At 50.0% G+C, this 21,802-nt stretch overlaps 1 protein-coding gene across 8 annotated transcripts in view; it reads left to right on the forward strand.

Moving 5' to 3' along the window:
• The window catches only part of htt (huntingtin), a 250,339-nt gene that overhangs the window by 169,543 nt on the left and 58,994 nt on the right, over positions 1–21,802 (forward strand). For all 8 annotated transcript variants that reach the window (XM_070877815.1, XM_070877836.1, XM_070877828.1 and 5 more), the window contains 10 exons: positions 1,733–1,875; positions 6,013–6,220; positions 9,674–9,812; positions 10,344–10,523; positions 11,970–12,146; positions 16,337–16,413; positions 16,886–17,024; positions 19,096–19,218; positions 19,871–20,084; positions 21,101–21,246. In XM_070877815.1, coding sequence (XP_070733916.1) covers positions 1,733–1,875; positions 6,013–6,220; positions 9,674–9,812; positions 10,344–10,523; positions 11,970–12,146; positions 16,337–16,413; positions 16,886–17,024; positions 19,096–19,218; positions 19,871–20,084; positions 21,101–21,246 — 1,546 coding nt within the window. The remainder of the gene's footprint in view (positions 1–1,732; positions 1,876–6,012; positions 6,221–9,673; positions 9,813–10,343; positions 10,524–11,969; positions 12,147–16,336; positions 16,414–16,885; positions 17,025–19,095; positions 19,219–19,870; positions 20,085–21,100; positions 21,247–21,802) is intronic.

Genomic DNA, 21,802 nt, shown 5'->3' on the forward strand with positions numbered 1-21,802 from the left:
TTTGTGTCTCCAAGAAATGTATTATTTGGACTTTGACACTTCATAAGATGGTTTTGGAATAATGAGAGTTTGGAATAGATATGTGGGATGCTGATCTTCTGCATTGTAGATGTTCTTATTTCAGGTGGGATACTGCAGCATCTTCCACATGGCGTGCTGCACGTATGGGGTGAAGGTTCAATGTCCCCTCCCAATAATCGTCCGATTTGCTGTTTTTGAACCATCCTCTTGCAGAATGAGGCCGAGTAGAGGTCAGGCATCGTCTACGTGGGGAAAGAGAGAATCGGAGAGGTGCTTCAAGGCCCACCCCTTGTCACTGGACGGCTCAGCGGGCATTGTTGGAAGCTCTGCCATTGGTGGCCAAGCCTTCAGCAGTGTTGGCCCCACTCCTCTCCCCCAAACTCCCACCTCCCGACTTCTCTCTCTCTCGTCTTTCAAAGACTTCTTGCAACTCATCTCTTCAAATGCTTTAAGCCATCCCTCCTACTTCTGCTGCTTGCCACTCCTTTCTCCTCCGTGAAGTCCTTTGGATTTGTTAATACGTTACAAATAAATGAATGCAAGGTGTTCTTGTCTAAAGTGAGATTAAAATTAATGCGATTTGAAGTTGTGCACAGGGCCCATATAATCGTGGCTTATGTTTTCACTCCATCCGAGTTTGGAAACGGTATCTCCTGTATCTGGCCACATTGTACGTATGGGAATTGACAGCAAGACTTTGGGAAAGAGGGTGACTGATGGGATAGAGGCAGCGTGTAACTGAACATATGAGAGGATCCTTGATTCAATTCTCAGTGTGCACGAGAATTAGCTGATCGTAGCTGGGGGAATTCAGCTCCTGGGTCAGTGTTCGTGCTCCTGATTTCTATTCAGTGACCCTGCTGGAAGTGAAGGTGGGTGGGCATTGGGTGAGGAGAGCTTTGGACTTGGCAGTGACGCTCTCCAGAGTCACATAATTTCCCAGCATTCACAGTCTAGGCTGACACATTAAGAATGACAAAAGCAGCTGTGCATTGTCAGATCATAGAATCATACCGCACAGAAAGAGGTCACTAGATCCATCGTGCCTGTGCCAGCTCTTTGAAAGAGCTATCCAATTAGACCTGTTCCCCTTGCTCTTTCCCCATAGTCTTGCAAATGTTTCCTTTTTAAGTAGTTATCCAATTTCCTTTTTTTGAAAGTTACTATTAAATCTGCTTCCACCACCCTTTCGGGCAGCCCATTCCAGATCACCATAACTCGCTGCGTTAAAAAAACTTCCCTCTGGCTTTTTTGCCAATTATTTTAAATCTGTAATGTCTGGTTACCAAGCCCCCGCCAGTGGAAACAGTTTCTCCCGATATACCCGATCAAAACCCCTCAATTTTGAACAGCTCTATCAAATCTTCCTTTTAATATTCTCTGTTCCAAGGAGAACAATCTCATCTTCTCCAGTCACTTCACATAACTGAAAGTTCCTCATTCCTGGAACCATTCTAGTAAATCAAGGTCTTGACATCCTTCCTAAAGTACGGTGCCCAGAATTGGACACAATACTCCAACTGAGGCCGAACCAGTGATTTTAAAAAGGTTTAGCATAACTTCCTTATCTTTGTAGACTCTGCCTCTGTTTATAAAGCCAAGGATCTCGTATGCCTTTTTAGAAACCTCCTCAACTTGGATGTTTGCGGATGTGCTTTTCGCGGGGCGACTTGTACTGAGGAGTTAACTGTTGCATCTTCTCCTTGTGCAGGTTCCTGTTACAGATGGTGGGGATCCTCCTGGAGGACATTGTGAACAAGCAGCTAAAAGTGGACATGAGTGAACAGCAGCACTCCTTTTACTGTCAGCAGGTTGGCACTCTGCTTATGTGCCTGATACATATCTTCAAGTCAGGTAACGCAGCCAGTCCTTTCTGGAAGCAGTTTTACTAGCTGAAATATTTGTGAAATTCTTAGCGCAGACATGCGATTTTAGTAAATGCACACATCAGCCTTGCGTTTTATGCTCTGATCATTGCCAGGATACATTCAGCTAAACAAGGCAATTTGGCACATTTGAAATTCTTCCTGTTCCGACAGCATTCCTCTACTTGGGTGAGCAGGACATAAGAACATAAGAATTAGGAACAGGAGTAGGCCATCTAGCCCCTCGAGCCTGCTCCGCCATTCAACAAGATCATGGCTGATCTGGCCGTGGACTCAGCTCCACTTACCCGCCCGCTCCCCATAACCCTCAATTCCCTTATTGGTTACAAATCTATCTATCTCTGTGATTTGAATACATTCAATGAGCTAGCCTCAACTGCTTCCTTGGACAGAGAATTCCACAGATTCACAACCCTCTGGGAGAAGAAATTTCTTCTCAACTCGGTTTTAAATTGGCTCCCCTGTATTTTGAGGCTATGCCACCTAATTCTAGTCTCCCCGACCAGTGGAAACAACCTCACCGTCTCTATCTTGTCTATCCCTTTCATTATTTTAAATGTTTCTATAAGATCACCCCTCATCCTTCTGAACTCCAACGCGTAAAGACCCAGTCTACTCAATCTATCATCATAAGATAACCCCCTCATCTCCGGAATCAGTCTTGTGAACCCCCTCCAAAGCTATAGTATATCCTTCCTTAAGTAAAGTGACCAAAACTGCACGCAGTACTCCAGGTGCGGCCTCACCAATACCCTGTACAGTTGCAGCAGGACCTCCCTGCTTTTGTTCTCCATCCCTCTCGCAATGAAGGCAAACATTCCATTCGCCTTCCTGATTACCTGCTGCACCTGCAAACTAACTTTTTGGGATGAGGGCGGTCAGTCGTTGGTGTGCGTCAGCACCCAGCTCGCGACTTTCCGTCTTCAGACCCTGCAGAGATACCTTTACGTCGAGCCCCCTCCTAGGTGGCGTGCTCTGGCGACGTATTTCTTCCGCCAGCAGCACGGCCTCAATTACGACACGCAGCTTCTGTTTGTGAGTGTGGGGGGTGTCAGGACCGCCCTTCGGGAGCTGCCTGTCTTTTTCAAGGAACTCATCAGGGTCTGGAACAAAGTCTCCACCAAGCGCAGCTCTCCACCGGCTGGAGTGGCGGCCGTCCTGCAGGAGCCGCTGCACGGGAATCCGTACCTCCACGACCAAGGTTTTAGGTGGCGGTCGGACGAGAGGGCTGTGGCTGGTGAGGTGACCAGGGTCAGGGACCTGCTCGATGGCGGAGGAGCGGGCTGGATGGCGCCAGACACGCTGGCGCGGCGCCTAAATTCTGCCAACGTCCGCCATGCGGCCAATGCCATCGAGTCACTAAAAAGAGCTCTGGGCCCCGACTCTGTTAGGTGCATCGAGGAGGCTCAAGCACGTGGGGAGATCCCGTCCGAACTGACCCCCGTCCGGACGGAATTCCTCATCGGCGCCAAACCCCGGAACCTCCCTCGGGGGCCGGCGCCTCACAACTTGAGCCGCCTCGGGGAGATCCCCTCCGTGCCTTTCAGTTCCGCGCGGAGGGGTTTCCTGTACGGGCTGCTCCTGCACACTCTCAACTTTGCCATCCTCGCCTGCCATGGTGTACCATCTTGCCGTCCAGAGGAGGCGGGGGTCCCCGATGGAGGGCACTCTACGCGGGAGTCCTCCCAGTATTTATCGGGGACTTGGCCTGGAGGGTGGTGCACGGAGCAGTGCAATAAATTTTTAAGCCGGTTCACGGGCTCCCAGGCCGCCTGCAATTTCTGCGGTCTGGAAGAGTCCGTGTTCCATGTTTTTATGGAATGCACGAGGTTGCAGCCCCTGTTTTATTATTTAAAGGGGCTGCTCCTGAAATTCTGGCTGCACTTCAGTCCCACACTCCTGATCTTTGGGCACCCTGTGTGGAGGGGAGCGGGTAGGTCCGAGGGCCTCCTCGTAGGACTGCTCCTGGGCACGGCCAAGGGTGCCATCAGCCGGTCCAGGCAGCGGGCGGTCGAGGGGGTCGTTCAACCTGACTGCCTGCCTCTCTTCCGCACGTACATCCGCGCCAGGGTGTCCTTGGAGATGGAGCACGCGGTGTCCACCGGTACGCTCGAGGCCTTCCGCGAGAGGTGGGCACCGGAGGGACTGGAGTGCATCGTCACGCCCGGCAACCAAATTTTAACTTGATTTTATGTTTTTAAGTTAATTTGTTTTAATTTCCGGTGCTTTTAGTGTCCCCCTCCCCTTTTATAGGGGGCACTGGAAAAAAAAAAAGTGATTTTAGTGCCCAAAAAAAAACCAAAAAAAGAAAAACACAAAAAAAAAACACAAAAAAGGAAAAAAATGGCCTTGTAAATGTCTGGTGTGTCATCCAGGTCGGGTGGCACGGATTAATGTTTTATGTTTTCAGATAAACTCCAAAAAGAGTTTCATGCACAAGGACCCCCAGGTCCCTCTGCACCGCAGCAAGTTGTAATTTCTCCCCATTCAAATAATATTCTCTTTTACTGTTTTTTTTTTTTTTTTTCCCCCCAAGGTGGATGACCTCACATTTTCCGACATTGTATTCCATCTGCCAAACCTTAGCCCATTCGCTTAACCTATCTAAATCTATTTGCAGCCTCTGTGTCCTCCACACAACCCGCTTTCCCACTAATCTTTGTCATCTGCAAATTTTGTTACACTGCACTCTGTCCCCTCTTCCAGGTCATCTATGTATATTGTAAACAGTTGTGGTCCCAGCACCGATCCCTGTGGCACACCACTAACCACCGATTTCCAACCCGAAAAGGACCCATTTATCCCGACTCTCTGCTTTCTGTTAGCCAGCCAATTCTCGATCCATGCTAATACATTTCCTCTGACTCCGCGTATCTTTATCTTCTGCAGTAACCTTTTGTGTGGCACCTTATCGAATGCCTTTTGGAAATCTAAATACGCCACATCTATCGGTACACCTCTATCCACCATGCTCGTTATATCCTCAAAGAATTCCAGTAAATTAGTTAAACATGATTTCCTCTTCATGAATCCATGTTGCGTCTGCTTGATTGCACTATTCCTATCTAGATGTCCCGCTATTTCTTCCTTAATGATAGCTTCAAGCATTGGTTTAATGTCTCATAACAATTGGGAGCAGGAGTAGGCCATAAGACCCCTCGAGCCTGCTCAGCCATTCAATAAGATCATGGCTGATCTTCGACCTCAACTCCATTTACCCGCCCGATCCCTATATCCCCTGATTCCCCTAGAATCCAAAATCTATCTATCTCAGCCTTGAGTATATTCAACGACTGAGCATCCACAGCCCTTTGGGGTAGAGAATTCCAATGATTCACAGCCCTCTGCGTGAAGTAATTCCTCCTCATCTCAGCCTTAAATGGCCGACCTGAGACTGTGCCCCCTAGTTCTACACTCTCCAGCCAGGGGAAACAACCTCTCCGCAGCTACCGTGTCAATTTCTTCTAAATTCCAGAGACTTTACGTCCAGTCTACTCAATTTCTCCTCATAGGACAAACCTTTCAACCCAGGAGTCAGTGCAGTGAGTCTTTGTTGCATCACCTCCAAAGCGAGTATATCCTTCCTCAGATAAGACCAAAACTGCCAGGTGTGGTCTCACCAAAGTCCTATCTGAATCTGAAAGACGGCACCACAGATGATGCAGCCCCTCGGTACACTTGAGGGAGTATTCTCCGAAGGTTGTGGGTTCTTGCCCCACTCTCGAGACTCGAGCACATAAATCTAGACGGGGACTGAGGGAGTACTGCACTGTCGCAGGTGCTGCTTTTCAGATAAGACTTTAAACATCTGCGCGCTCGGGTGGATAAAAGAGATCCCATGACACTATATGGAAGAGTAGCAAGGGCAGTTATCCCTGGTGTCCTGGCCAATATTTATTCATCAAACATTTCACTAAAACAGATTATCGGGTCATTATCACATTGCTGTTTGCGGCAGAGCTTCTTGTGCACAAATTGGTTGCTGCGTTTCCCACATTACAACAGAGACGGCACCACAAAGGGTACTTCATTTGCTGTAAAACGCTTTGAAAGTCCTGAGGTTGTGGAAGGCGCTATATATAAATGCAAGTCTTTCTTTTTACAGGGATGTTCAGAAGGATCACTGCCGCTGCCACTAAATTGATTATGGGAAACGGCTCTGATGGGAGCTTTTACACACTGGAAAGCTTGAATGCCTTGGTTCAGTCCATAATTCCCACTCACCCGTCGCTGGTGCTGCTTTGGTGCCAAATCCTGTTGCTGGTGAACTACACCAACTATAGCTGGTGGGCAGAGGTGCATCAGACTCCGAGGTAGGTGAAGCAAACGGCAGACACTAGTCTTAGTGAAGTACAGCAGCTTGCATTGTCTTCTCTGCCGATGGAAAATCTGTCCCTGAGCACAAAAGGAATAAAATGGGTAGAGTACGCTGCCCTACATTGGCTATCGGTGCTGCAACGCCACAATTTTAAAATTCTCATCCTTGCGACTAAATCCCTCCATCGCCTCTGTCACCCTCCAACTCTGGCCAAGTCCATCCCGACTTATTTCGCCCACCATTGGCGGCAGTGCCTTCAGCTGCCGAGACCTTGAGAGGAATTTCCCCCCTCAACCTCTCCGTATCTCTCTCCTTTAAGGCGCTGCTTAAAACCTACCTCTTTAACCAAGCTTTTGGCCTGTGCCCTAATGTCTCCTTGCATGTTAATGACTCCTGTGAAGCGCCTTGGGATGATTTACTGCGATAAAGGCCATATCAACGGAAGTTGTTGGTGAGAGAAAGGGCGGCTGAAGATTGAAATCTCCGTCCAAGGCCAGGCCATTCAGGAGGTTTCTGAAGGTAGGAAGGGCGCTGGAAAAAGAAGGCACTTGCTTTCCCCCCGCCCCGCCACCAACCCAAAACACAATTATAGCCCATTGTTTGTTGCTAGCATAATGGTGGTGGCAGGTGGGGGAGTTTAACATATGTTGCCAATCCTCTCCGCTTCGTTCCTGTGTGAGAATAATCCCAAGAAGTATTAATCGTCACCTCACACAAAAATATTAACTGCCAGGAATCAGAAAGGTAATCATTAAATGGCATACTGGCTATGATTGGTGTTAATGTGGTGTTTTACTGCAGTGAGATGCCTCCATAGGCCTCGCCTTGCAGGTTTCATTCATGTGCTCGCTCCGTCTCTGCCCCCCCCTCCCCTCGCTCCGTCTCTGCCCCCCTCCCCTCGCTCCGTCTCTGCCCCCCTCCCCTCGCTCCGTCTCTGCCCCCCTCCCCTCGCTCCGTCTCTGCCCCCCTCCCCTCGCTCCGTCTCTGCCCCCCCCCCTCCCCTCGTCCGTCTCTGCCCCCCTCCCCTCCCCTCGTCCGTCTCTGCCCCCCTCCCCTCGCTCCGTCTCTGCCCCCCCCTCCCCTCGCTCCGTCTCTGCCCCCCCCTCCCCTCGCTCCGTCTCTGCCCCCCCTCCCCTCGCTCCGTCTCTGCCCCCCCTCCCCTCGCTCCGTCTCTGCCCCCCCTCCCCTCGCTCCGTCTCTGCCCCCCCTCCCCTCGCTCCGTCTCTGCCCCCCCTCCCCTCGCTCCGTCTCTGCCCCCCCTCCCCTCGCTCCGTCTCTGCCCCCCCTCCCCTCGCTCCGTCTCTGCCCCCCCTCCCCTCGCTCCGTCTCTGCCCCCCCTCCCCTCGCTCCGTCTCTGCCCCCCCTCCCCTCGCTCCGTCTCTGCCCCCCCTCCCCTCGCTCCGTCTCTGCCCCCCCTCCCCTCGCTCCGTCTCTGCCCCCCCTCCCCTCGCTCCGTCTCTGCCCCCCCTCCCCTCGCTCCGTCTCTGCCCCCCCTCCCCTCGCTCCGTCTCTGCCCCCCCTCCCCTCGCTCCGTCTCTGCCCCCCCTCCCCTCGCTCCGTCTCTGCCCCCCCTCCCCTCGCTCCGTCTCTGCCCCCCCTCCCCTCGCTCCGTCTCTGCCCCCCCTCCCCTCGCTCCGTCTCTGCCCCCCCTCCCCTCGCTCCGTCTCTGCCCCCCCTCCCCTCGCTCCGTCTCTGCCCCCCCTCCCCTCGCTCCGTCTCTGCCCCCCCTCCCCTCGCTCCGTCTCTGCCCCCCCTCCCCTCGCTCCGTCTCTGCCCCCCCTCCCCTCGCTCCGTCTCTGCCCCCCCTCCCCTCGCTCCGTCTCTGCCCCCCCTCCCCTCGCTCCGTCTCTGCCCCCCCTCCCCTCGCTCCGTCTCTGCCCCCCCTCCCCTCGCTCCGTCTCTGCCCCCCCTCCCCTCGCTCCGTCTCTGCCCCCCCTCCCCTCGCTCCGTCTCTGCCCCCCCTCCCCTCGCTCCGTCTCTGCCCCCCCTCCCCTCGCTCCGTCTCTGCCCCCCCTCCCCTCGCTCCGTCTCTGCCCCCCCTCCCCTCGCTCCGTCTCTGCCCCCCCTCCCCTCGCTCCGTCTCTGCCCCCCCTCCCCTCGCTCCGTCTCTGCCCCCCCTCCCCTCGCTCCGTCTCTGCCCCCCCTCCCCTCGCTCCGTCTCTGCCCCCCCTCCCCTCGCTCCGTCTCTGCCCCCCCTCCCCTCGCTCCGTCTCTGCCCCCCCTCCCCTCGCTCCGTCTCTGCCCCCCCTCCCCTCGCTCCGTCTCTGCCCCCCCTCCCCTCGCTCCGTCTCTGCCCCCCCTCCCCTCGCTCCGTCTCTGCCCCCCCTCCCCTCGCTCCGTCTCTGCCCCCCCTCCCCTCGCTCCGTCTCTGCCCCCCCTCCCCTCGCTCCGTCTCTGCCCCCCCTCCCCTCGCTCCGTCTCTGCCCCCCCTCCCCTCGCTCCGTCTCTGCCCCCCCTCCCCTCGCTCCGTCTCTGCCCCCCCTCCCCTCGCTCCGTCTCTGCCCCCCCTCCCCTCGCTCCGTCTCTGCCCCCCCTCCCCTCGCTCCGTCTCTGCCCCCCCTCCCCTCGCTCCGTCTCTGCCCCCCCTCCCCTCGCTCCGTCTCTGCCCCCCCTCCCCTCGCTCCGTCTCTGCCCCCCCTCCCCTCGCTCCGTCTCTGCCCCCCCTCCCCTCGCTCCGTCTCTGCCCCCCCTCCCCTCGCTCCGTCTCTGCCCCCCCTCCCCTCGCTCCGTCTCTGCCCCCCCTCCCCTCGCTCCGTCTCTGCCCCCCCTCCCCTCGCTCCGTCTCTGCCCCCCCTCCCCTCGCTCCGTCTCTGCCCCCCCTCCCCTCGCTCCGTCTCTGCCCCCCCTCCCCTCGCTCCGTCTCTGCCCCCCCTCCCCTCGCTCCGTCTCTGCCCCCCCTCCCCTCGCTCCGTCTCTGCCCCCCCTCCCCTCGCTCCCGCTCTGTCCCCCCCCCCCCCTCTCCGTCTCTGCCCCCCCCCCTCCCTCGCTCCCCCCGGGTAGACACCTGCTTCTGAGAGGTTGCATTGTTCCAGGATAAATCGGCACAGGTGGCCGAACACTGCAAATCCCAGGCTGAGCAGTTCATTTGATTGGCTATCCTTCTCCATCGCCTAGAAGGTCAGGAGCTGCAATGTTTTGGGAACACAGTCACCTCCAGGTTACGCAACATCCTGACTTGGATCTGTGTCGCCGTTCCTTCATCGTTTAGTCCTTCTCTCCCTTTCCCGCACCCCACCCCAGAAATTTGCATGAGGATCCATGACCGTGCAGATTGTATGAGGTTATGTTCTTGTCCTATGATTACTTATTATGTAAAAGCCTTTGCTTCTGTCATGTGGCTGTTTCCAGTATTCAAAGCCTAAGCAGCTGCTTTGAGGAAGGGTTTTATTTTACTTTTGTGATGTTACTTTTGTGAAGTTTCATCATTTTTTTCCCTTAAAACACACAGGAGACACAGCTTGTCTAGCACTAAGTTGCTGAGTCCTCAGATATCTGAAAATGAAGATTCAAAATCTGTGTCTAAATTGGGCATGTGCAATCGGGAAATTGTTCGCCGAGGAGCTCTCATTCTTTTCTGTGATTATGTGGTAAGGTTCATAAAAATTCTTTGAGTTCTGAAGCGAAGTATGATTCCGCAAAGCCACATGTGTTATGCAGCAGAAGGGATAGCTTAGTTTATGTAACATTTCATCTTTGCTTTTTTCTCTCTCGTTTTCCATGTTTAGTTTTGTGCACTTAAAATGTACTGGTAAGGAGAGGCTGGTGGTTCACTGTGGCTACGCCACCATTTTGTTCGTTAAAGGTAGCTTTTTCATCTCGCTTTCCTGCTTTTCCTTCACAATCATAGTCGGCCCATTGAGCTCGCTCCACCATTTTGTTAGATATAGCGGCGCTTCCATCTTGATCTTTCCAATCTCCGTTCCCCACTTTTTCTAGAATCCGGCCCTTCAAGTCTGTTCCACCTTTGAATATATGGGAGTGTATATATATTATATATATTTTTTTTTAAGAAAAGTGAAGAAAATGAGCAATGTTTTTCATTGCTTGTGAGAGTTTGGGCAGAATATGTCGAATCCTGAAACTAGGCTGATGCTAATTTCCGCCATTTGTTGTTGCAGTGTCAAAATCTTCACGATTCTGAGCACCTGACTTGGTTGATAGTCAATCATGTTCAAGATCTCATCAATCTTTCTCACGAACCCCCGGTACAAGATTTCATCAGCGCTATTCATCGCAACTCTGCTGCCAGTGGGCTTTTCATTCAAGCTATCCAGTCCCGCTGTGACAATCTTGCAACAGTAAGTGCCAGCCTTCCCCAGAGTATGCTTCTGTGCTGTTTACTCGACACTTCAAGCTCCCCAGTGACTCATTGGTCTTAGGCCAGTGAGCAGCTGACTAGGAATGTAGTCGGATTCTCTGTCGATCCTTAGCTGGATGAACTAAGCCTGGGTAGGGGGTACAGGTTGAAATTCCCTTATCCAAAACTCCCTTTTCCGGAACCACCCCTCGTCTAGAACCATTCCCGGCCACCGGGTGGCGTATGCGCAGCACTCCAACATGAACAAATTTACATCCTTCCTCGCTGACAACTCCCGCAATCGCTGGCTTGACCTGACCCCGCGATCCCCCCCCTCACCCCACATGGTATCTCTGCCGCACTCCCAGCCTCGATATCCCCTTGCTCAATACCTGTACCATCCAATTTAACGTGACCACCCTTCGTCCAGAAAAGTTTCTTATCCAGAACAGGTCCCGAGAGTTCCAGATTAGGAAGGTTCAGCCTGTACTACAATTGATCTCAAAAGGCTGGAGGAGAGAATCTGCAAGAAAGAAAAGTGTCTTTCACAACCTCAGGACGCCCCAAAACGCGTTACAGCCACTGAAGTACTTTTGAAGTGTAGTCACTGTTGTACTGTAGGAAAATGTCGGGTCTCATTGCACTAACAATCACTTCAGCTGATGCTAATAACAGAAGCTTCACTATATGATTACTGGAACTCTGCCTGTAGCAGATGCTTTGCTTGCCTCACTCAAACCTAGCCTGTAACATGTCAAGCGGAAGAAATTGCTCCAGTGATGCATACAGAAGCTGGCTGGGTCCAGATGGAGGCCCTAGAATTACGTAGAATTTTAGAGCACAGAAACGGGCCTTTCTGCCCAACTGGTTTATGCTCTACATGAGCCTCCTCCCACCCTACTTCATCTGACCCTATCAACATAACCTGTACCTTTCTCCCTCATGTTCTAGCTTCCCTTTAAATGCATCTGTGCTATTCACCTCAACCACTCCCTGTGGTAGCGAGTTCCACATTCTCACCACGCTCTGGGTAAAGATGTTTCTCCTGAATTCCCAATTGGATTTATTTCCTCTGAATCAGTTAAAAAGAACAACCTGGATTTATATAGTGCCTTTCACGATCACCGGACATCTCCAAGTGCTTTACAGCCAATTAAGTACTTTTTGAAGTGTAGTCACTGTGGGGAAACGCGGCAGCCAATTTGTGCACAGCAAGCTCCCACAAACAGCAATGTGATGATGACCAGATAATCTGTTTTTGTTTGTGATGTTGATTGAGGGATAAATATTGGCCAGGACACTGGGTAGAACGCCCCTGCTCCTCTTCGAAATAGTGCCATGGGGTCTTTTACATCCACTTGAGAGAGCAGACAGGGTCTCGGTTTAAAGACGACTCATCCAAAAGTTAGCTCGAGTCTTGATGATTTTGTTCCTCTTTCTCTCGTAGCCAACCATGTTGAAGAAGACTCTGCAGTGCTTGGAGGGAATCCATCTCAGCCAATCAGGGGCAGTCCTGATGCTGTACATCGACAAGCTCATCAGTACCCCTTTCCGAGTGCTGGCACGGATGGTGGACACTTTGGCTTGCCGGCGAGTTGAGATGCTTTTGGCAGAAAGCTTACAGGTAAAAAAAAAACCTTGCAGTTTAATTTAGGCCGAGACCCGTATACTTTTAACCATTTGCTCCTTCTGCATGCATATAATTTCCACGCGTGCTCTCAACTGAAGTCATTTCTGCCCATGACGACCGGACATACATCATGGGGATACTTTTCACAGCTTAGCCCTTGCAGCACACAGCTTCACATGACAGGAATTCTGGTGCAGATGTCACCATGCCCTCTTACTTGTTGTGTAGCCAACGACTTGTATTTATATAAGCGCCCCTAGCCAGGCCTCGGGTCTCTTACCATCTCACCGCAGGGCGCTGCTCAGCGGTGAGCTTACGGCCCGCGTCTCGCCGTAGGCAATTAGGCCATTACAGCAGTGCATGGTCTCCAGTTGTCTTCGAACCCCCCCCTTGCCACTGGCCCAAGACCATGCTCGGCTAAGCCCATGTGGTAGCCGGCGTGCAATGGCCACTCCGCGTTGAAAGAACTCGCGCACAGGCATCTGCCTCCCTTCAATATGAAGTTCGGGACCTGGAACGTCAGGACCCTCATGGTATAACGTCGTAAAATCCAAGACGCTTCACAGGAGCGTTATCAAACAAAATTTCATGCCAAGCCACATCATGAGATATTAGGACAGGCAAAGAGGTAGGTGTTCAGGAGCGTCTTGAAGGAGGAGAGAGAGGCGGAGAGGTTAAGGAAGGGAATTCCAGAGCTTGAGGCCAAAGCAGCTGAAGGCTGGAGCGATTTAAAATCAGATATGAACAAGAGGCCAGAATTGGAAGAACAATCGAGTTCTTTGAGGGTTGTTGGGCTGGAGGAGGTTACAGAGAATAGGGATGGCCGATTTGAAAACTAGGATGAGAATTTTAAATTTGAGGCGTCGCAGAACCGAGAGTCAGCGAGCACGGGGTGATGGGTGAACGGGACTTGTTGCGAGTTGGGATACGGGCAGCAGAGCTTTGGATGAGCTGAAGTTTACGGAGGGTGCCAGGAATGTAAAGGTAACAAAGGCATGGATATGGGTTTCAGCACAAGATGTGCTGAGGCAGGGGTGGAGACCGGCAATATTATGGAGATGGAAATAGGTGTTCTTGGTGATGGAGCGAAATGGGCAATGCTAGCAAGGCTGCATTTAGTGCCTGCTCCTGGTTGCCCAGTATGGCTGGTGGACTTTCACTTTGAAGGTCTATCCTTTGTTCCTCCAAGATAGTGTTAGATGGGGAACTCCAGGATATGGATACAGATTCCCAGCCTACATGATTTTCAACCTGATAAAGGAAGGATAATTGCGTGGGCAGTTATCGGGAGCTGACCTCCACAGCAGAACTCTTCATCTACAAAACTCCGTGCCGGGGGAGCTAAATCGTAAAATTTACCCCCATATAATTACTGGCAAGACTCTGCTGAGATGAGGAGAAACTTGGATATAGTCAGGAGGGGGTTAGATGTGGCCCTTACAGCTGAGGGGATCGAGGGGTGTGGAGAGAGGGCAGGAAAGTGGTGCTGAGGGAATGATCAGCCATGATCTTATTGAATGGCGGTGTAGGCTCGAGGGGCCGAATGGCCTACTCCTGCACCTATTTTCTTTGTTTCTATGTATCTTTGCTTAATATACTTTTTGATATTTTTTGGGGTGGAGAGGGAAGTACATTTTAACTGTCCTAAAAAATAAAATAAGTTGCTGAAACAAGAATAATTAGAAGTTATAAAACAATCAATATCCTCTTATTCTGACGCTTTGCCAGATCTTTGAGTTGGATGTCAACAACAGTTAGATTGACTCAGTAATGAGATTGCAAGGTCAGTATGGATGAAAGTGGCTCTTCAGCTCATTTGATTTCACCCATCCAGAATACCAACCCTTCTTTGTTTTTAACGTCAAGCAAAGAGACGAACGCTCGGATTAGCTTCTCGCCCAAAAAAACAGCATCTCCCACAATGCAAAGTACTGGAGAGGAAGCAACTCCAAGTGGCTGAGAGCAAAATCAGAGATATTGTGACGAATGAAAGGAACATTTCAGATAACTTGGTTAAGCTAAAGGAAGACACACAGCGCCAGACACATGTGATGCAACCTTGGATCCTGAGGCAAATGAGGGAGGATATTACTGAGGCCCTAGACATTATATTCAAGTGTGAATGTGTGCCAGTGAACTGGAGTTTGCCCAAAGTAGTATGTATTTGGACTTTCAAAATGCTTTTGACAGGGTTCCCACGCGAGGTTGGTGTGCAAAATTAAAGCACATGGTATTGGGGGTAATGTACTGACGTGGATAGAGAACTGGTTGGCAGACAGGAAGCAGAGAGTCGGGATAAATGAGTCCTTTTCAGAATGGCAGGCAGTGACTAGTGGGGTGCCGCAGGGCTCAGTGCTGGGATCCCAGCTATTTACAATATACATGAATGATTTAGATGAAGGAATTGAGTGTAATATCTCCAAGTTTGCAGGTGACACTAAGCTGGGTGGCGGTGTGAGCTGTGAGGAGGACGCTATGAGGCTGCAGGGTGACTTGGACATGTTAGGTGAGTGGGCAAACGTGTGGCAGATGCAGTATAATGTGGATAAATGTGAGGTTATCCACTTTGGTGGCAAAAACACGAAGGCAGAATATTATCTGAATGGCGGCAGATTAGGAAAAGGGGAGATGCAACGAGACCTAGGTGTCATGGTACATCAGTCAGTGAAAGTTGGCATGCAGGTACAGCAGGTGGTGAAGAAGGCAAATGGCATGTTGGCCTTCATAGCTAGGGGATTTGAGTATAGGAGCAGGGAGGTCTTACTGCAGTTGTACAGGGCCTTGGTAAGACCTCACCTGGAATATTGTGTTCAGTTTTGGTCTCCTAATCTGAGGAAGGACGTTCTTGTTATTGAGGGAGTGCAGCGAAGGTTCACCAGACTGATTTCCGGGATGGCAGGACTGACATATGAGGAGATACTGGATCAACTGGGCTTGTATTCACTGGAGTTTAGAAGGATGAGAGGGGATCTCATAGAAACATATAAAATTCTGACGGGACTGGACAGGTTAGTTGCAGGAAGAATGTTCCCAATGTTGGGGAAGTCCAGAACCAGGGGTCACAGTCTCCGGATAAGGGGTAAGTCATTTAGGACTGAGATGATGAGAAACTTCTTCACTCAGAGAATTGTGAACCTGTGGAATTCTCTACTGCAGAGAGTTGTTGATGCCTGTTCGTTGGATATATTCAAGAGGGAGTTAAATATGGCCCTTACGACTAAAGAGATCAAGGGATATTGAGAGAAAGTAGGAAAGGGGTACTGAAGTGAATGATCAGCCATGATCTTTTTGAATATGAGTGCAGGCTCGAAGGGCCGAATGGCCTACTCCTGCAGCTATTTTTTCTATGTAGTACTCATTTTTAAAAAGGGAGACTGAGCTAATCTGGGAATTTACAGGCCAGTTAGCTTAACATCTATGGTAGGGACAATATTGGAGTCTTTAAGGATGAATTTATCATGTATCTAGATGGAGAGGAAATAGTCAGAAACAGCCAGCAGTCAAAAGGGACCCTCATGCTTGACATACCTCACAGGATTGTTTGAGGAGGTAACAAGACATGGTAGGTGGGGAAATGCAGTGGATGTGGTGTACAGCAGCTTGAGGGAAACCTTGGACCCTTCATCAAAACTGGAGGATTTTACAGACCAGCATTTAAAAAGGAAGAGAACAAAGGTAAGGGGGAGGGGACATACAACAAATGCAAATTGCATAAATGGAAAACGGGAGATGGTTAAATTGCAGGTGAGACAATAGGCGGCATAATGAGAGAAATCCCAAAAATGTAAAGCCATTTACAAGATACACACCACGTGAATGAGGCGGGTTAAAAGGAAAGCATGAAAAACTGGAGCAGGCTCCAGCGGCCTAGGATCAGAGAAAAGCAGGTCGCCAGCAAGGGTGCAGACTGCCCCGCCAGTATGGTGTTCCAGTGGGTGCTGGTCATCCCCTCAAGCATCAACCCGTTCCCTCACCTCCATCCCCAGCAACACCAGCTCACCCGCCCCACATCACTGACAAGGAGGGTCAACGACACTGTTATGGAGGGTCAGTGTCACTGTCCTGTCCACAGAAGCTGCCTGACCTGCTGAGCATCTCCAGCGTTTTCTGCTTTTGTTTCAGATTCCAACACCTGCTGTGCTTTAATATGAGTTAATATTAAAATAAGGATCCTCTCTTTACAGAACAGCGTTGCCCAAGTGCCACGTGAAGAGTTGGAAAGGATTCAGCGTTATCTACAGACCACTTGCCTTGCTCAGAGGTACAAAACCCTTGCATCCGATGGTTGTTGAGTTTAGCCACTCTATGTTGGAGTAGTAATGGAAGGTGGAGTGGGCATTACGTTTATCCTCGGTGCCTCTGAGCTAGTGAGGGAATAAAAAAATAGTTGGCGCTGTGGGATATTTGAACTTGGGAGTGTTATCACTGTGCCTGGCCTGAACTTGGATGTGTTGGTGCTGTGCAATATCTGAACTCTGGAGTGTTAGTGCTGTGTTGTCTGAACTTGGGTGTGTTGACGCTGTGCACTATCTGAACTCTGGAGTGTTAGTGCTGTGTTGTGTCTGAACTCTGGAGGGTTAGCGCTGTGCTGTGTCTGGTGAATTCATGCCTGAATAGACTTGATGAGCCAAGATTTTTGGAATGTTCTCAAGCCTTCGCTTTAGCCTAGGTCTTGGTATAAAATCCAATCTTAATCTTAAAACAGTGATATTGATTTTTCCTTTTTTTCCCAGGCACCAAAGATTGTACTCCCTGCTGGACAGGTTCCGTACAACAGTCGCAGCAGACACAGTCAGTCCGGCGCCAATCGTGACCTCTCACCCACTGGATGGGGACAAGCTATCCGCCATGGAATCCATCATTGTGGACAAGGTGAGAACACCTGAGCAATGGGGCTGCCTTTTTTCTTTGAGTCTGATTGAAGATTCGCAGTCAGTTGAGTGAAAATAGCAGAGGCTGGTTCTGCTAGTGGGCAGCTGCCATTAACTGGATCTGTTGTGGTGCGGTGTCCAATATCCTGGTGAGGATAGATTTCAGAAACTTGAAGGTGATTCAATGAAGTTTGTGTTATTCATTTCTAAAGAAAAAAAATTGCCTTTTGATGAATTTTGCAAATAGATGGGAACAATGAATGACCTTTGCGAGCTTTTTAATTAATGCAGGGTTTTGATGGGGTGAGTAGAGAGTGAGAGACAGTGTCTCCTCGTTGAGGTTATTAACTTAAAATCCTCGTTGAGGTTATTAACTTAAAATCCTCAGTGAAAGTGAGTAGAAGTTGATCAAATGTTTTGTTACAGGGCGTGTTTGAGACCATTGCTTCTTTTAAAGAAAGAAAGATATGCATTTATATAGTGCCTTTCACGACCACTGGACGTGTCAAAGCGTTTTACAGCCAATAAAGTACTTTTTGAAGTGCAGTCACTGTTGTGATGTAGGAAACGCAGCAGCCAATTTGCGCACAGCAAGTTCCCACAAGCAACAATGTGATCATCTGTGTTTTTTTTCTTTAAGTCATGTTGTTTGAGGGATAAATATTGGCCAGGACACCGGGGAGAACTCCCCTGCTCTTCATTGAAATAGTGCCATGGGATCTTTTACATCCACCTGAGAGTATGCAGACGGAGGCTCGGTTTAACGTCCCATCCGAAAGACGAAGGGAAAAGTGGGTACATATTTGAGGCAGAGGAAGATGCATATATTAAGGGGAGAGTTTTGCAGTGGGATTAGTTTTGGATTGGTCTACCCAAGAGCCAGCACAGCCTCCATGGGCTTCCGTGCTGTAAACCCCTCTGGTTCTAATGGCCTTTGGACAATGGTTTCAGACTTTTCTCTTTTGGAGGCACCTACAAGTACTGACCCACTCCTGTGATGCCTTTGTCCTAAAACTTATGAAATTACTCCTTACGATTTGGGTGCCCGGCATGATGTCCCAGGTGATCAATAAACCTATTGCGCTCATTAAGTACACTGGAGATAGTAACTGCAATCCTCGCCCATGGACAGATATACTTTGATCATATATCCCAGGTTGCAACTACAATCAGCAGATTTCACGAGTACAAAACTTCACGTAACACACAGTCTATGATTTTAAAATATCTCGAAGCTCTGTCCCATGATGCTAGCAGAGACTACTCCCTTTCTACAGAGAGGCAAATGCGGAGAGCATCAATTGAATCTCTCCTGGTGTACTTTTTAGTGGCCATTCCTTTCCCGACTGTATTGGGAAAATAGCCACCGGCGCACCGTGGCTGCAGTGTGTACCATCTACAAGATGCACTGCAGCAACTTGCAAAGGCTTCTTCGGCAGCACCTCCCAAACTCATGACCTCTACCACCTAGAAGGACAAAGGCAGCAGGCGCATGGGAACTCCACCACCTACAAATTCCCCCCCAGGTCACACACCATCCTGACTTGGAAATGTATCACCGTTTCTTCATCGTTGCTGGGTCAAAATCCTGAAACTCCCTCCCTGACAGCACTGTGGGAGAATCTTCACACGGACTGCAGCGGTTCAAGAAGGCAGCTCATCACTACCTTCTCGAGGGCAATTAGGGATGGGCAATAAATGTGGGCCTTGCCAGTGACTCCCACATCCCATGAATGATAAAATAGGCTTGGGGGAGGAGGGAGAGGGAGGGAGGGAGGGAAGTAATCTCGGGGGCGGGAAAAAAAAAATCATTTTTGAAAAGATTGCTTCTCCTCAATTTCCCCCATTCTTGGGAAAAATTGGTACAAAAAAGTCTCTCGGTTAATTTTCAGCCCTTTGCGAGCAGTCAAGAGCTACAAGAAGTTAACTCTTAGCCTAAGAACGTTCCAATATTACAGTCACCTCTGAAGTCAGTGAATGAGAATTATGAGGTGGGGAGAGGGGGATGCTTGTTTCTCTGACCAGTTTCCAAGGCCCTGTTGTGTTAAATATGCTGCTTTCCTGTGTTCTAGGACTGGTATGTGTCGCTTATCAAATGCCCGTGCTGCAGCCAGCTAAATACTGCTTTAATGGAGTGCACCGAACTACTCGATAAACTCCCTGAAGATGACCTCCACGCTGTCATGACGATGAAGGTAACCGTTTGATCAGGCTGCGCAGCATTAGTACTCTTGCATCGTTCCTTTACCATCCATGGGAATTAAGCAACGGTTGATCACAACAGCAGCAGCAACATCTTGTATTTGTACAGTGGCATTAAACGTGGCAATCAAAATGCTCAGATGTTGTACAAGAGAGTGAGGAGGTGTGGGTGGGGGAATGGACACTGAGCCAAAGACGGAGATATTGGGAGGAGTGCCCAAAAGCTTGGTCAGAGTTTGGTTTTAATGAGGGGTCTTGTAGTAGGAGACTGCCGGTGCCTGTGGATTGTGCCCGATCCTCCGTCACCTCCTTCGCACTTGGGAGAAATTATGGGCCAGATATACTGCCAAAATAACGGCAACGGTGCTCACCATTATCCAGCAGTTTGTGACGGGGAAGAGATACCTTGTGAATCTCCGTAAGTTGCTCGACGATTTGCCTTTGAGGCTGTGATTCGTGTAAGGATACTGCACACTTTTCTTTTTTGAGTGCTAGTGGTTATAAATCTCCTTTACTTGTGCAGCAAGCCATTTTTACCAAGAGAGCTGGCGGAAAAGTTACATGGTGACGGTGAAGGACTGACGGTATCTCGAACTTTGGTTGAAATGTTAATGCTTAATGTGCCGTTTATCCGTGCTGTTCCAGGAGTTCAACTTGAACCTGCTGACGCCCTGCTTGGCTTTGGGTTTGCAAGGAGTCTCTGCGGAACAGGACAGCGTGCTGTTCGAAACTGCCAGGAAAGTTACCCTGGATCACGTGGCATTCCGTGTCCAGCACCTTCCCGCCAACCATCAGGTGTTCCAGAGGCTGTGTCCTTCGCCCACTTCCTCCTATTGGAGTAAGATCGGTGAGCTCTACGGTAAGAGAGCCCTGTTGAATAAGGAGGTATGCAGAGGATACAGTAGACAGCAATGTTCCCCAGCACTCTGGTGCTCCCGCACAGATGGCTCACCGGCTCTTACAGGGAAAAACCCACGCATGTGCCGAGCATTGAATGGGCTGAGCAGCCCGTTAAAGGGACCACGAAACCCCCCCCCCCCCCCCCAAAGAATGAGGGAACATTGGTAGACAGAGGGAAGTAAAGATATAAAAAGAAAGGCAGAACCTGTGTTTGTACAGCGCCTTTCGCGACTTTAGGATGTCCCAAAGCACTTTGCAGTCAGTGAAGTATCTTTGAAGTATAGTCACTGTTATAAGATAGGAAAAGCGGCAGCCTATTCACGCCCAGCAAAGCCCCACAAGCAGCAATGTGATAATGACTGGATAATCTTTTATTTTACTAATGGTTGAGGGATAAATATTGGCCAGGACACCGGAGGAAAACTTCCCTGCTCTTCAAAATAGTGCCATGGGATCTTTTATGTCAAACTGAGAGGGCAGACAGGATCTCGGTTTAACGTCCCATCCAAAAGACGCCACCTCCGACAGTGCAGCACTGGAGTGTCGGCCTAGATTTATGTGCTCAAGTCTCAGGTCTGGGACTTGACTCAGGCAAGAGCACTACCCACTGAGCCACGGCTAAAACTTGCAGAATGAGACGGAGCAAAATAGCTAGGCACAGAGACCACAATAAGGAAAGTGTTTGAAAGCCATACAGAGAAGAGGGAAAACAAACTGAAAACAAGGACTGAGCGCGGCACAAAACGGATTGGAGAGTGGGTGAAGAGTAGAAAAATAGTTGGAGAAAGAGAGACAATCTTTTGTTCATGAGTATCATTGAGGAAGAGCAGTTAAAGATGGAACATAAATCCTCTTGGATTGCATAAAAATGTAGGTTTTATTTTGATGCTGGCCAGATAGATGGTCTTTTCCTCTTTCTGTTGGTAAGATTGAGTTTAAGCCAGGTGCATTTATTAAGCATCCTTTGTTTTACAGGAGATACGCTGTTCTATCATTCCGTCATTAGTCTGTGTAATGCAGTGGCCCAATACCTGCTGTCTCTTCCCAAACTACCAACATCTCTTCAGATTCCCGCTGACAATGAGGCTGATATTGCCAAGTTCATGGTCTTGTCTCTGGAGGTAAGAAGTCGTAAACTTGCAACAAAAGGCATTGGCTCCATCAACCAAGGAGTTCATTGACCTCGTATGTAAAGTTTACTTTGAATTTTCGAGTATGAATGCCACAATTGTATAGCAAGAGCTTGCAGGCTGACTTTTCTCTCACTCTCTGGTGCACTTTGTTTGAATAAAGCAAATTTACAGAAAAATGTGTTTGGGGCTTTGAGATCCATCTGGCTGGCCTATTGCAAGATCTTAAAATCACAAAATGCCTCTATTTGTTAGACCCCTTTCCTCTTGAGTGTGCCTTGTGATAAATCTACTGCAGGTCTCTAACACCCCAGGCCACTTGCAGTTAGGAGCCTTTATTCATGTGAAAAGTGTGGCTCTACATTCATTTGAAAGCCAGAGACTCCATTCAGTTCAGTATCACCCAGCGACGATGAAGGACCATCCAGGACAAAGCAGCCCACTTGTTTGGCACCCCATCCACCACCTTCAACATTCACTCCCTCCACCACCGGCGCACCGTGGCTGCAGTGTGTGCCATCTACAAGATGACTAGCAACTCCAAAAC

Source organism: Pristiophorus japonicus, chromosome 1 (assembly GCF_044704955.1).
Source record: "Pristiophorus japonicus isolate sPriJap1 chromosome 1, sPriJap1.hap1, whole genome shotgun sequence".
NCBI lineage: Eukaryota > Metazoa > Chordata > Chondrichthyes > Pristiophoridae > Pristiophorus > Pristiophorus japonicus.